This window comes from Eumetopias jubatus, unplaced genomic scaffold, assembly GCF_037043125.1.
Source record: "Eumetopias jubatus isolate StellerSeaLion01/CBP00866 unplaced genomic scaffold, mEumJub1_p1.0 scaffold_13, whole genome shotgun sequence".
Taxonomy (NCBI): Eukaryota; Metazoa; Chordata; class Mammalia; order Carnivora; family Otariidae; genus Eumetopias; species Eumetopias jubatus.
In genome coordinates this window covers 8,098,341-8,112,121 of record NW_028274819.1, presented here as the reverse complement: position 1 = coordinate 8,112,121, position 13,781 = coordinate 8,098,341, and the positions used below count along the sequence as shown (strand labels likewise).

At 50.2% G+C, this 13,781-nt stretch overlaps 1 protein-coding gene across 1 annotated transcript; it reads left to right on the top strand.

Annotated features, from left to right (window-relative positions):
• On the top strand, positions 1 to 13,032 carry STIP1 (stress induced phosphoprotein 1). The gene is made up of 14 exons (XM_028118229.2): positions 1 to 104; positions 3,150 to 3,359; positions 3,847 to 3,988; positions 4,145 to 4,286; positions 4,968 to 5,136; positions 6,106 to 6,232; positions 6,322 to 6,424; positions 6,706 to 6,826; positions 7,784 to 7,880; positions 8,034 to 8,158; positions 11,396 to 11,432; positions 11,651 to 11,754; positions 11,970 to 12,142; positions 12,540 to 13,032. Exons 1-14 carry the CDS (start codon positions 96 to 98, stop codon positions 12,610 to 12,612), a joined length of 1,632 nt encoding a protein of 543 aa, XP_027974030.1. The 5' UTR covers positions 1 to 95; the 3' UTR covers positions 12,613 to 13,032.
• Positions 13,033 to 13,781: the final 749 nt, after the last annotated feature.

The following is a 13,781-nucleotide window of genomic DNA, read 5'->3' as shown; positions in this document are numbered from 1 at the left end:
GGTCCCGGCAGCTTCTAGTAGGTTCCAGAAGGCGGCGCGTGCGGTTGGGAACGCGGAGCGGACGGACTCAATTCAACGGCGTTCCGGACCGGGCTATGGAGCAGGTGAAGGGGGAGGGGCGGGCCGAGGCCCCGGGGCCGCTCGGACACCGGCCGAGGCCGAGCCGCGGGTGGAGGAGCGGGGCGGGGCGGGCGCCGATCGGGGCGGCGGTCTGGGGCCGGCCGAGCAGCGGCGGCGGCGGCGAGGGCGTGAGGGCCGCTGCCCACCGGGCGGGAGGTGAGCAGTGTAGCGAGGCCGGGCCGCGGGGAGCGCCGGGTCCACCCAGCGGCCGTCGCCTGCCGGCTCGGCGAGGAGGGCCGGAGGGCCGGCGACAGTTCGGCCGAAGTCCGGCCCGCGGCAGGCAGAGAGGCCGTGGCTGGGCCCCGGAGGCCTGCCGGGAGGTGGCTCTCGGCTCAGCGGAGGGGGCCGGGGGGGACAGTGGTGGGGGTGCTGGCAGGGATGGAGGTGGGCGAGGGGCTTCTGTAGAGGCGGGAAGGACCGGGTCCACACTGGGGGCTCGCCAGCTGAGAGAGCCGGGATTCCCGACGGAGAGGCCCCCCGGGACTTGGCCACAGTTAACTTGGAGGAATGTGGAGAGCGGGGACGGCATGGACGAGCGTTTAGTGAAGGTTTGATGAGCGGCGGGCCGACTTTGCCTGATGCAGGAAAGGGAGGGTGCCGCGAAAGTCCTTGGAACGGTTTCCATCTCTACCAGTGTTTTACAGATGCATGTGCCGCCCCTCCCTTTCTTCTTTCTTCTCGGTTTTGTGTGTATGTGATTCGAGAGTAACTCAAGACTGATATTTCTGGAAGGTTGGTTTCTGATTACACAAGGAGGAATTGGTTGCTGTAGAAAATCTAGGCTATGTAGATAAGCAGCAAGAAGTTACTTGTCTCGGCTCAGCATTTTTAGGGGACCGAGTTTGTAGTTGCTGGTGGTTGGTTTAAGTGGCTTCATTATATTCTCGGCGGCCTGGAGGTTGTGAACGGCCTGGAGAGATTTTATTCAGTTGGAAGCTGTTCATTGAAGTGTAGCGATTCATCTGGGGAAAAAACCAGCCCCTTGTTTTCGGTGTGATCTGCAAAGCCTAGTGTTGCTTTCTTCAGGTACAGCCATTGCTGCTTTGATCAAATCTGGAGCCTCTATAGTAAATTAAAAAAAAAAAATAGAGTGGAGATGGAGTGATGAATAAGTTTTTTGCTCATTTGGGATAATTAAGTTGTATCTGGGATTAAATAGGCTAAGGTAGAGACAAGAAAAAGATTTCTGGAGTGAGGAGCACATTACTTACAAATTTAAGAAAGGGGTTTGTCCCTTTGATCAAAATAGGAAAAAAGTTTTTAAAGTCGAGCTTCCCATTCTAGGTGGAGCGGATGTGCAGGGAGACTGAATGAATGACTAAACTCAGGGCTGCAACGTTTATGACTGGTGAGCTGGCCACCTGGCATTTTAACTACAGATGTGTCCGAATCTACTGCTGAACCCATTCACCGTGTGACTTCTCTGCATTTGGTTTTTATTTTCAACAGGGGATCTGTATCTGTTTTCGGAAGTATTCAAGTTAGACTCAAGTTGGACAGATTGGTGTGTCCACCTTTTCTTTTTAGTGCCTTTCAAACAAATCCCAGGGTGTAATGTACTTTTTACACTAGAATCAGTGCAGAGATAGCACTGTGTAACACATTTAACAAAATAGTGCTTGCTATTTGCATTGTGGGCTGGTATTTTCTATCCTACCTTTAAAGTGCTGGTCACAGCCTACAGACTTGATTTCCTGACCTACCGCGGGTCAGTACTCTGTTTGGCAAATGATGTTTTGTAGGATAGGCAAGAACTTCATGGAGCTGTTCTCAGCTGCATCTTGATACTAGCTGAGTTTTTAACTTTTTGCTTTGTGGTCTCCTTCCTGAGTTCTAAGATTTTTTTATCCTTCGCTGGATTTGGCAGTCTTTGAGTTTTTTGTTTTTGTTTTTAAGATTTATTTATTTATTTATTTGAGAGAGAAAATGAGATAGCACGGGAGGGGGTAGTCAGAGGGAGAAGCACACTCCCTGCTGAGCAGGGAGCCTGATGCAGGATTCGATCCCAGGACTCCAGGATCATGACCTGAGCCGAAGGCAGTTGCTTAACCAACTGAGCCACCCAGGCTCCTTTTTCTTTCTCAAGGTTGTCTCTCTGACATCTCTGGTTAATGGAGGGAAGTTCCCGATTGGTGTGCCTCAGGGTTCCAAAATCACTTGCAATCAGTATGTTAACAGTGGTGGTCAAGGCTGGATGAGAGAGTCAGAGAGAATGATTTAGTAACTTGAATGACAAGCTTGATCTCACCAAATGTGTTTGCATTTGAGATGTGACCCTTTCTCTCTTGTAGGGCATCCCTGGTTAGGAGAAGCCCTCTAATTAGTACCATGTTTTGAATATTTGAGAGGATTGGAGATTAAACCACAAATAGTGTTTCATTTTTTTGCATACTCTGTATGATATTTAAATGCGGCAAAACTGATTTGGGTGGGCTAGCTCTCCTTTACTCACTAAGGAACAGAGCAGTGATCTACCATGCTGTGACCTATCACCACACCTATGAATGGGAGATAGGTTCTTCTCTGATCGTGGGTGAACATCTTGATGCTCCCAGAGGAGCCGGTGTGAAGCCTGTGGTTTGTAGAGCATGTGTCCAAGCACACTCCATTCACTTCCTTCGTGAATCCCTCTTCTGTGAGGAGCAGCGCGGTCTGTGTTTGGTTTATCGTTTGGGCTTCTTGGCATTATAATGGCAAATGAATTTGTTTTTCCATAAAAGGACCTCATGAGTGTGTCCTTCATCAGCCCTAAGTAGAAACTTTTGGAAGAGTGGCTGGAATTCTGATTCACACTGGAGCTAGTGGAGAGCAAAGGGTCAGACTTTTTTTCCTGGTTACTTACTGTTTTCTGGTTGGTTCCAAAAGGTGTGGGAGATGGTAAATGAACTCATTAATGGTTTTTCTTTTGGTTTGTAAAATAACTTCTTTGTCGATAACTGAAGAAAAGTAGAAACGCCACTTAGAAAATTGGGACCAAGCAAGTGTGTTATGGAGAGAAAAAGTACATTGGCTTTTTTTTTCACCTTCAGGTAAATGAGCTAAAAGAGAAGGGCAATAAGGCCCTGAGTGCGGGCAACATTGATGACGCGCTACAGTGCTACTCTGAGGCCATTAAGTTAGATCCCCAGAACCACGTGCTCTACAGCAACCGTTCAGCGGCCTATGCCAAGAAGGGTGACTACCAGAAGGCTTATGAGGATGGCTGCAAAACCGTCGACTTAAAGCCTGACTGGGCCAAGGTAAGCTGTGGGTGCACTGAGGCTCTTTGGACTTCACAGATATGCCTTTTGGTACGCTGTTTTTACATACTAGGCCCTCCTGGCCTGGCTTGTTGTGTGTCCCTGTAGACGGATAGTTGATTACCCATCCGTTCTCCTCCTTGAGTATGTTCCTCAGACTGATGGTACAGGTCGCCAAGTCTGAGATACCATCCCTTGTTGAGACGGGTCTTATTTCTTGTACTGCCGGGAGAGAAAATGCTGCCAAAGAAACGGACAGCCCTGGGTCGTAAGATAAACTGAGGTGGGGAGGGTGAGCATCTTTGATATTTGTCTGGATTCTTCATTCTCAATCTTGGCATCATGTGCTCCTCCTCCTATTCTTTGGTCTTCACATGAATACCCGTTTTGTCCCATGAAATGTAGAACAGAGTCTTTGGAGTTCATCTTCTGGACTTACCTCTTGATGTCCTTTATTTTGTTTTGTATCCTTTTTTGCTGGTTTAAGGGCTATTCGCGGAAAGCAGCGGCTCTTGAGTTCTTAAACCGATTTGAAGAAGCCAAGCGAACCTATGAAGAGGGTTTAAAACATGAAGCAAATAATCCTCAGCTCAAAGAGGGCTTACAGAATATGGAGGCCCGGTTGGCAGGTAGACACCAATACACTGTTGGGTTGGTTGGTTGGTTGGTTTTTAACGGGGTTACCTTTGAGGCTCCCTGCCTAAATGGCAGGCTTACAGGCTACAGGGGCATCATGGCTCAAGGGAACCGATTTCTAGTAACGTGCTTTCCTTTGCTCGGAACAGAGCGGAAATTTATGAACCCTTTCAACATGCCCAATGTGTACCAGAAGCTGGAGAGCGATCCCAGGACAAGGACGCTGCTCGCTGATCCTACCTACCGGGAGCTGATCGAGCAGCTGCGCAACAAGCCATCCGACCTGGGCACGTAAGTCAAGGCAGAACGGTTCGTCTCTGGAAATGGACGCGGACATTGTGCTTCCTGGGATTTTTATGGTCGGGCATAGGGGGAGGAGGGTGTCCCTGATTCAGACAACAGTGTTTCTGTGTTTGCATTTTCTCTAACAGGCGGTAGTAGTTGTTGGTTTCTTGTTTGCTTATATTTCTAGGAAGGGTCAACTGGGACATACATCAGAATAATTTAGAATTTTCTTTCCTGAGTGTCCATGTCTCTTCACGCTCTACTCTAATTCTGATCTGGCACCAACCCTATCCTTTCCATGCACACCAGATGCTGTCTCTTGGTACATTGGAGTGGAAACTTGTGGTTGAGAAGAGCGTCAGGTTAAAGATGTGTTTCTTAAGCGTATTGCTATCTGTGACTTCTGAGATGAGATGGAGTGTACTTATAACTCATTCCTTTGTGTATTTTCTGTTTTCGAGAAAGAAATCTGACAGCTGTTACCTCATTTTAGATGGATTGTCGAAGGATAGGGTATTCCCCGGTGGTACCTCGTGGATAGTGCAGAATCCAGCAGTTTTTCTGTGGAGGAGGAGCTCTCGTATGCAGTCATCTGAGATTTAGCAGTCACTGGGGGTTTAAAATCAGTTGTGGTGAAGAATAATTGTGGTTTTCTTTTTTCTTTTTTTTTTTTTTAAACAATGCTAGGAAACTGCAAGATCCCCGGATCATGACTACTCTCAGTGTCCTGCTGGGGGTCGATCTGGGCAGTATGGATGAGGAGGAGGAAGCTGGAACACCTCCCCCACCTCCTCCTCCCAAGAAGGACACGAAGCCAGAGCCAATGGAAGAAGATCTTCCAGAGAATAAGAAGCAGGTCTTGTTTTTCCTTCTTGTTGTCACACATTCCTAAATGACCTAGTCAGCTGGCAGTCCCCATCAGGCAGGAGTACTGTGGGTCGGGGCGGCTGTAACAGTTTCTGAGCATCCAGGTGCTGCTGTTATCAGAACGGTCAGTATGTTAAAAGGTTGACTCGCCAAGCGATATCATGAGAATTGTGTATCTCAGAGACTTGCAGCAAGGCTTTTGGGGCAGGCCAGTAAAGTTCTGTGTGTGCTCCGTGTCCTCGCTGGGATCCAGAGGAATGTTGTCTACACCCATCTCATTTAGGCTCCTGTTTTCTGGTCGGATGTGGTGTGTAGTTGAAAGTTGTCCACTTAGCAACACAGTCTTCCAGAGTAGGAGGCATGTGCTTCCACGATTCTATTTCCCTTCTTATAAATGGGAACAGCAGATTGTTGCCAAATTTAGCACCTTCAGATGGGTAAGCGTTGGTTGTTCAGGGTGTTTCAGAGCTGGAAAAGGGCCCGATGATGTGGGTGGTAGCAAGCTATGCTGAAGACTCCTGCCACCAGGCCAGCCCCTTCTCATCCTCTCCCCACCCCCCTGCCGCTGTTCCCTGACAGCTGAGGCCCCAGAAAGCCGAGGGACAGAAACTGACTTGGCGCAGCCTCTCCCAATAAAACCGGGCACAGAGCTGCTGTCCTCTTGGAGGTTGGTGCAGGCTAGAGGGATTTCCTGTCCAAAGAAGCTCTCTGTTTTCTCAGAAAATCCAGGAGGGTAGATGGAAAGGGGGGCACTTCAGAGGAAGTGGAAATGAAAGTTTTTAATTTTCCATTCCAACAGCCGCTCACTTTTCAGTCCATAGCTGATTGAGAAGATGCCGGCAGACATGGTGACCTGTTGGTCGTACGTGCTGTACAGGACCGGGGGCAGGTCCCAAGCTCTTACTGTCTCTGACATCAGGGTTAGATTTGCTCAGTACTCCTTCCACACTTCATCTAGGCGCTGAAAGAGAAGGAGTTGGGGAATGAGGCCTACAAGAAGAAAGACTTTGACGCAGCCTTGAAGCACTACGACAGAGCCAAGGACCTGGACCCCACCAACATGACTTACATGACCAATCAAGCAGGTGAGGTCCAGGCTGAGGGGTAAGTGCATTGTCAGGCAGTCCTGGGGAGAGACAAGGGCTGACTCTTCCTTAACCGTCCTGCCTGGCAGCCGTGTACTTCGAGAAGGGCGACTACAGTAAATGCCGGGAGCTTTGTGAGAAGGCCATCGAAGTGGGGCGAGAAAACCGAGAAGACTATCGACAGATTGCCAAGTACGCGCGACCTTCGGCAGTACCTCGAGTGGTGTGGAGGGGTCGATGTCCAAGACTTAAATTTTCCTGCGTGGGGAGGAGGGTTGCTGGCCACACCACCTGCTCTGTTAACAGTGGGCTGGAGAGGAGGCCTCAGGCATTGAGACAAAAAGTGTTTGGAGGGCATAGTGTCCCGGTAGTGATGGGGGCCTTATTCCTAGTTGCCGATGTTTTTTCTCTGCAGGAGCTGACCTTGTCCCTGCTCTGCCCTTAGCAGATTCTTTTTTGCTTGTTTTTGTCAGAGCTTACGCTCGAATTGGTAACTCCTACTTCAAAGAAGAAAAGTACAAGGATGCCATCCATTTCTATAACAAGTCTTTGGCAGAGCACCGAACCCCAGATGTGCTCAAGAAATGCCAACAGGTGGGTAGGGAAAGAATGGGGATGTTTTCTTAAGTTCTTATTCCTTATATTTGCAGTTGCTTAGTAGTGAACCTTGAGTTTTTTTAGGTAGTGTTTTTGGTCATTTCACATGATGTCCTTGTCACGTGATAACACATAAGGAATAACCCAGGTTGTTTGCTGTACTTTTATCAGCCAAGATTTTAACCTTCTGCTGAGGGTCAGTGCATGGAGTGTTATGGTTCTTATTGTAACTTAAGTTTTTTTTTTGCCTTACATAACCAAAGTGTTGTGTATTGTGCCAGTTGTCATAAACTATGGGGGGGGTGATTTTATTCATGAAAAGTTTGGTCAGAAAGTTTTTTTTTTTTTTAAGATTTTTTTTTTTTTATTTGAGAGAGTGCTTGTGCACACACAAATTGGGAAAAGGGGCAGGGGGAGAGGGAGAAGCAGACTCCCTGCCAACCAGGGAACCCCACGGAGGGCTTGATCCCAGGGCCCTGGGATCATGACCTGAGCAAAGTTACACGCTTAACCGACTGAGCCACCCAGGTGCCCCAAGACTGTTTAGGAAATTGTGTTACTGACACATGGATCATCTTCAGGGGCTTGCTTGCCTTTTTTGTTTTTTGTTTTTGAGTGAGGGGTGGTGGAAGCGACAGGGGGGAGGGAGAGAATCTTAAGCGGGCTCCACACACAGTCTAAGCTGAAACCAAGAATTGGACGCTTAACCCAGTGAGCCACCCAGGCACCCCACAGTGTACCTTGATAATGAAGAATATGTAATTTTTTAAGTAATCACTGCACCCAATGTGGGGCTTGAACTCACAACCCCGAGATCAAGCATTATATGCTCTTTGAACAAAAACTAAAATCACGGTACTTTTTGGAAATCAAAATCTGCATCAGGATTTTTTTAGTGCAATATTTATGTTGATGAGAGTTTAAATGATTATCCAAAGAATTATTTTTTCTTAGGCGGAGAAGATTCTGAAGGAGCAAGAGCGGCTGGCTTATATAAACCCCGACTTGGCGTTGGAGGAGAAGAACAAAGGCAATGAATGTTTTCAGAAAGGTACGTTATAGCTCAGGTGACGGAAGTTTTTGGATAAGAGTTGTCCAGACCTGTCCTCTGTGCCTTGGCTGCCTGTGTGCTAAATAAATAGTCCCTGGTGTGGGGGAGGGTGGCTTTTTGCTTTCTAAAAAAGTTTCTTTTTCCCTTATCCAGGGGACTATCCCCAGGCCATGAAGCATTATACAGAAGCCATCAAACGGAATCCAAAAGATGCCAAATTGTACAGCAATCGCGCTGCCTGTTACACCAAACTCCTGGAGTTTCAGCTGGCGCTCAAGGTGGGCAGGTCTGGGAATGTGGAGCAGGCACTATGGTAATGAACTTGTGCGTGAGAAATGCGGTTTTTTTCTTTGCCCATTTTCATCAACATCCGTTCGATGGTCTTACTTTGATCTTAGAGTCAAGGTGGTGGTGTGTGTATGTGAGTTTTGTAAAATACAGCACTGAAGTCTGCTCCATCGTGGGTCGTGGAGTTATATTAGTGATGGGGAGTATTTGGAAAAGTGGATCTTGGGGGCGCCTGGGTGGCTCAGTCAGTTAAGCGTCTGACTTCGGGCTCAGGTCATGATCCCAGCATCCTGGGATCGAGTCCCAAGTTGGCTACCTGCTCAGTGTGGAGTTTGCTTTTCTCTCTGCCCTCCCCGCCACTTGTGCACGCACGCGCGCTCTCTCTCTCTCAGATCTTTATTTTTTATTTATTTTTTTAACTTGACAGAGAAACAGCGAGAGAGGGAACACAAGCAGGGGGAGCAGGAGAGGGCGAAGCAGGCTTCCTGCGGAGCAGGGAGCCCGATGTGGGGCTCGATCCCAGGACCCTGGGACCGTGACCTGAGCCAAAGGCAGACACTTAACGACTGAGCCACCCAGGCGCCCCTCTCTCAGATCTTTAAAATAAAAGTGGGGGCACCTGAGTGGCTCAAATGGTTAAGCATCTGCCTTCGGCTCAGGTCACGATCCCAGTGTCCTGGGATTGAGCCCCGCATTGGGCTCCCTGCTTGGCGGGGAGCCTGCTTCTCCTTCTCCCTCTAACGTTCCCCCTGCTTGTGCTCTCTCGCCTTGTCAAATAAATAAATAAAATCTTTAAAAAAATAAAAGAAAAAACTGGCTTCTTTTCCATCTTTCCTGATGATAGATTCTTTTCTTGATGTTCTTGTTCTTCCCTTCCCCTTTATTATTCTGACCTTCTGAGGGTACAGGTCATTGGTCTCTAGTGCATTCACATTGTGTGCACCCCTCACCGTCATCCACCTTCGGAACCTTTTCATCTTCCCAAACTGAAACTGCACCCTTTAAACACTGACTCCCTGTTCCCTCTCCCCCGGCCCCTGGCAGCCACTGTTCAGCTCTGTCTCTGTGAATGTTACCTCTCTAGGGACCTTCTGTAAGTGGAACTGGCCAGCATGTGTGCTTTCATGTCAGGCTCATTTCACTGAGCACCCTGTCCTCTTCCTTTTGAAGGCTGAGTGCTGTTCGGTTACACGGACGCGCCATCGTCCTCCTGGCCCCCTCCTCCGTTCTCCGTCAGCAGCACTGGTGGTTCCCCCCTTGTGGCGGCTGGGGTCCTGTGTCCGTGGTGGGGCGGGGGGGGGGGGGGTCCCACCTTCAGTTTTTCAGGAGAAGTGCTGTGTCGCTGTGTAGGTCGAGGTTTAATTTTTTAATTATTTTTATTCATACATTTTTTGGGGGAACTGCGGTATTGTTTCCCACAGCAGCTTTACCATCTGCCCTTACTTTTTGATAAGGTCAGTTAGCACGCGTGGTGTTCTCGGTCACATTAGGCGTGGTCAGGTGTGGTTCTGTCGCACCATGAAGGGAGTTAGTCCCCACTGCTCTCTTGAACACAAGCTGTCCAGTGCTTCTATTGGCGATTTTTAAACCATTCTTTAGATGACTTTGCTGATGAGTAGATGACTTTTAAAATGTTGTGCAAGGGGCGCCTGGGTGGCTCAGTCATTAAGCGTCTGCCTTCGGCTCAGGTCATGACCCCAGGGTCCTGGGATCGAGCCCTGCTTGGGGCTCCCTGAGCGGCAGGAAGCCTGCTTCTTTCTCTCCCTCTGCCCCTGCTTGTGTTCCCTTTCTCGCTGTCTCTTTGTCAAATAAATAGAAATCTTTAAAAATAAATAAATAAAATGTCCAAGTCTGGACTACCTTTTAAAAAAAAATTTTTTTTTTTATTTATGTATTTCAGGGGCACCTGGGTGGCCCAGATGGTTAAGTGTGTGCCTTTGCCTTTGCCTCAGGTCATGATCTCCAGCCCGTCGGGCTCCCAGCTCAGTGGGGAGTCTGCTTCTTCCTCTCCCTCTGCTGAAATCTCCCCCTGCTTGTGCTCTCTCTCTCTCTCTCTCTCTCTCTCTCAAATGAATAAATAAAATCTTTTAAAAAAGGGTTTATTTATATATTTGAGAAGAGGGGAGAGAGAGAACGAGTGTGGGGAAGGGCAGAGGGAGAAGCAGACTCCCTACGGAGCAGGAAGCTATACGTGCCCGAGACCGGGATGCCAAAATCATGACCTGAGCCGACGGCAGACGCTTAACAGTTATAACGGAGCCACCCAGGCACCCCAAGTCTGGACCACCTTATGGGAAGGTAACAAAACGTGACCTATGCAGAGACCCCAGTACTTGAGTCCGTGATAGTTGTTGATGCCACTGTCTTCTGGGCCCTTGTCTGGTTTAGGGACATCACTGCTGTGGTACAAGGGTGACATCAAAGCCAGGTCGGTTTGCCAAGTGAAGAACAGCATCAGTGGTCACCTGTGAGGGAGAGTGGTACTTCCCCAGCTAGGAACCGAACCATTTCTGGGCTAGCTTTTTGCCGGAGTAGTTGGAAGTGGGCCTGGGTGTGAAATGATAGTGTATGGCATTTTTTTCCCCAGAATTTTCCATTTCATAGGCACTTCAAACAAAAACACCCGAACCACCTGTGTCCTCCACCTCTTTGAGCGATAAGCATGGCCGTGTTTTTGCCGAACCATTTGTGAAAGGAAGTGGGATATGTTTGGCACTCTACGTCTGTGAGCTAGCTCCTGAGTGCACTTTTCCTGAAGTGTCATTAGCACCTGATAATAGTGGAACTAAGGCTGGGTGCTGTGGGGCTCTTCAGATTTCCCCACTTAACCGAAACTGCGCGGTAAAGCCATCAGGATCGAAGCCCGTGCATTTCATCTGGTTCGTGTGCGTGTCCTCTTCCATTTCTCAAGCTAGAAGTTTCCCCACCTTTTGCGGATTTTTCCATAATCTGAGCTTTTTGAAGAGTCCAGGCCACTTGTCTTCTGTGGGGCGGTCTGTAGTCTGGATTTGTCAACCCTCATGGTTTCGCTTGACTTGCTCTTCTCCCTCCTCTGCTGGGCCTTCTGTGAAAGGGCCCAGGTGCGCGGATTAACAGAAGCTCGGGATGCAAAGCAAGGACACTGTCGCGGGTCTGGGCAAAGTGTCCGGTTATTCCAAATGGTCGGTCTGTCGTGAAGTAGCTAATCTGAAAGAACAAGCCTCACGTCTCTCCTCTCTCCTTCCCAGGACTGTGAGGAATGTATCCAGCTAGAGCCGACCTTCAGTAAGTGCTTTCCTGCCGTACCCCCCTGTCCCTCGACACCAGCGCAGAGATGGAGAGTGGGAGAGGACGTGCTCGCCCCCCTCTTGTCTCGGGGCCGGTGGCCGTTGGGAGCTGGCATCCGTGGGCGAGACGGATGTTGGGGTTCCCGTGGGAAGGTGGGAGTGGCAGCCTTCAGAGCTGCGTTCTGATGACGCCTCACCTTTCCCACTTCTCTGCAGTCAAAGGCTACACCCGGAAAGCAGCCGCCTTGGAGGCGATGAAGGACTACACGAAAGCCATGGACGTCTACCAGAAGGCCTTAGACCTGGACTCCAACTGTAAGGTGGGGCTGCTCTCGGCCGCCAGGGGGCTCTCCCCTGCCTGCATTTCTCCTTTGAGTCTTCTCAGTGTCGGTTCGCTGCTGCTGCTTCCCTCTTGCCTGTTTCTCTGTCTGTCTGTTCCCCCCCCCCTTGTCCGTTCCCTCTGGTACCTTGGCCCTGCCGAAGTAGTGAGCCGGGCGGTGCTCACGCCCCCCTTTCTGGCTCTGCCGGGACGCAGGAGGCGGCAGACGGTTACCAACGCTGTATGATGGCCCAGTACAACCGTCACGACAGCCCTGAAGACGTGAAGCGACGCGCCATGGCCGACCCCGAGGTGCAGCAGATAATGAGCGACCCGGCCATGCGGCTCATCCTGGAGCAGATGCAGAAGGACCCCCAGGCGCTCAGCGAGTACGTGGAGTTGGGGGAGATGGAAGAGGGAAGGCAAGCAGCGAGGCGGCACGAGCTCTTTGGGGGTCACTGTGTATGGCTTTGCTTACAGCTGAAAAGGTGGGCCGCAGCTTGGGGGCTGGAATGGCTTCGTGGCTGTGTTTGCCACGATCGCTTGAGTGGTCTGCTGGAAAGACAAGTTTTGCAGGAAGAGCGGCTTCAGCTTCAAGCTGTGTCCGCGGGTTCGTGCGGAGCGGGGTGGCACGGCACGGCACTGCCCAGGGGCCGAGGCCAGGACTCCTGCTTGGCCGCCTCCTGTGGGGCCTTCCACGGGGTTTGCATTGGGGTTGCTCCAAGAGCGAACAAGACCTTTTTAGGTTAAGTCTCGTGTCTATTAACTTTGCTTTTTGTTCATTAGACACTTAAAGAATCCTGTAATAGCACAGAAGATCCAGAAGCTGATGGATGTGGGTCTGATTGCAATTCGGTGATGACTTGCTCATCATCCCCTTCCCTTTGCCCTCATGTGGAAAGAGGAGCTGGGACCGCGGCAAGCAGCGCGGAGCAGAGGGGAGAGCAGGGGAGAGTGAACAACTTCTCTCTATATATTTATATAGACCTATGTGGAAGATACAAAGACTCGTATTCGCGTTACTCGCACCGCCGCTGCCTCTGGGCCCTCCCAGCACACGCATGGTTTCTTCCGCTGTCCTTGGGTTCCCTGTTCCCTTCCCCGCCCTCAGTCGCCGTCTCAGCTGCTCTCCCATAGTTGGTTATTTTTTATTTGGGGCAGTGGGCGTGTGTGGGGAGGGGAGGCACTTCCCCCCCCCATCCTCTGGGCCCAGCTGTCTTCACATTGTTAACTCCACGTGCCCTTCTCCAATAAAACAAGCCAGTCGGGCGTGGTTATACATCATGTCCTTGTGATTTTTTTTTGCCAAGTGACCCTGAAGTGGTTGTCCCATAGGGGTTACAACCTGAAGTGTGTGAGAGGTGGGAGTGGCAGCTGCCTGGGCACCTGAACCTCTTCTCTTCCCAGGGGGCGGATCCGTACCACCTCGGCATGCTTCGGTCACTAGGTGGCACTATCACCCAAGGGAGCCTGGGGCCTTCCCTACCCTGAGTAGCGCCAACTCCAGAGGTTCAGGTCAACATTCTGGCGCTTCCCACATCGTTCATCACACTCTCATCTCAGAACCGGAAACCAGCTAGATGGAACACTGGGTCCCACCCAAGAACAAAAATGTTTCCCATTGGTAGAGCGTTCAGACCTCGTGGGAGACCAGCTCTGTCAGCTGCTCTCTGATAGTTTTAGTCTTTAAAGAACTCGCTGCTCTCGAGGCACCTGGGACAATCGGTTGGTTGGTCGTCCGACTCTTGGTTTTGGCTCAGGGCACGGTCTCAGGGTTGTGGGATCGAGCCTCTTGTCAGGCTCCGTGCTCGGCGGGGAATCCGGATTCTTAACCTCTGCGCACGCATGTTACCTCTTTCTCAAATCTTAAAAAAAAGAAAACCCAACCACTCACTTCTCTCACTCTTGGCTCTGCTCAGAGGAGGCTCGTCTGCACCTTCCTTCAAATCCGGGTTCATCCCACACCAGCTGCCTCCACTGTGCTGCCTAAAGTTCAACCCCAGCATCAAAGTCCTATACCCGAGGTAC

Bases quoted from the DNA above. Each gene is read 5' to 3' on its own strand.
- STIP1 (XM_028118229.2), top strand. The intron at 8,159-11,395 runs GTGGGCAGGTCT...TCTCCTTCCCAG, and splicing joins AGTTTCAGCTGGCGCTCAAG to GACTGTGAGGAATGTATCCA. The intron at 11,755-11,969 runs GTGGGGCTGCTC...GCCGGGACGCAG, and splicing joins ACCTGGACTCCAACTGTAAG to GAGGCGGCAGACGGTTACCA.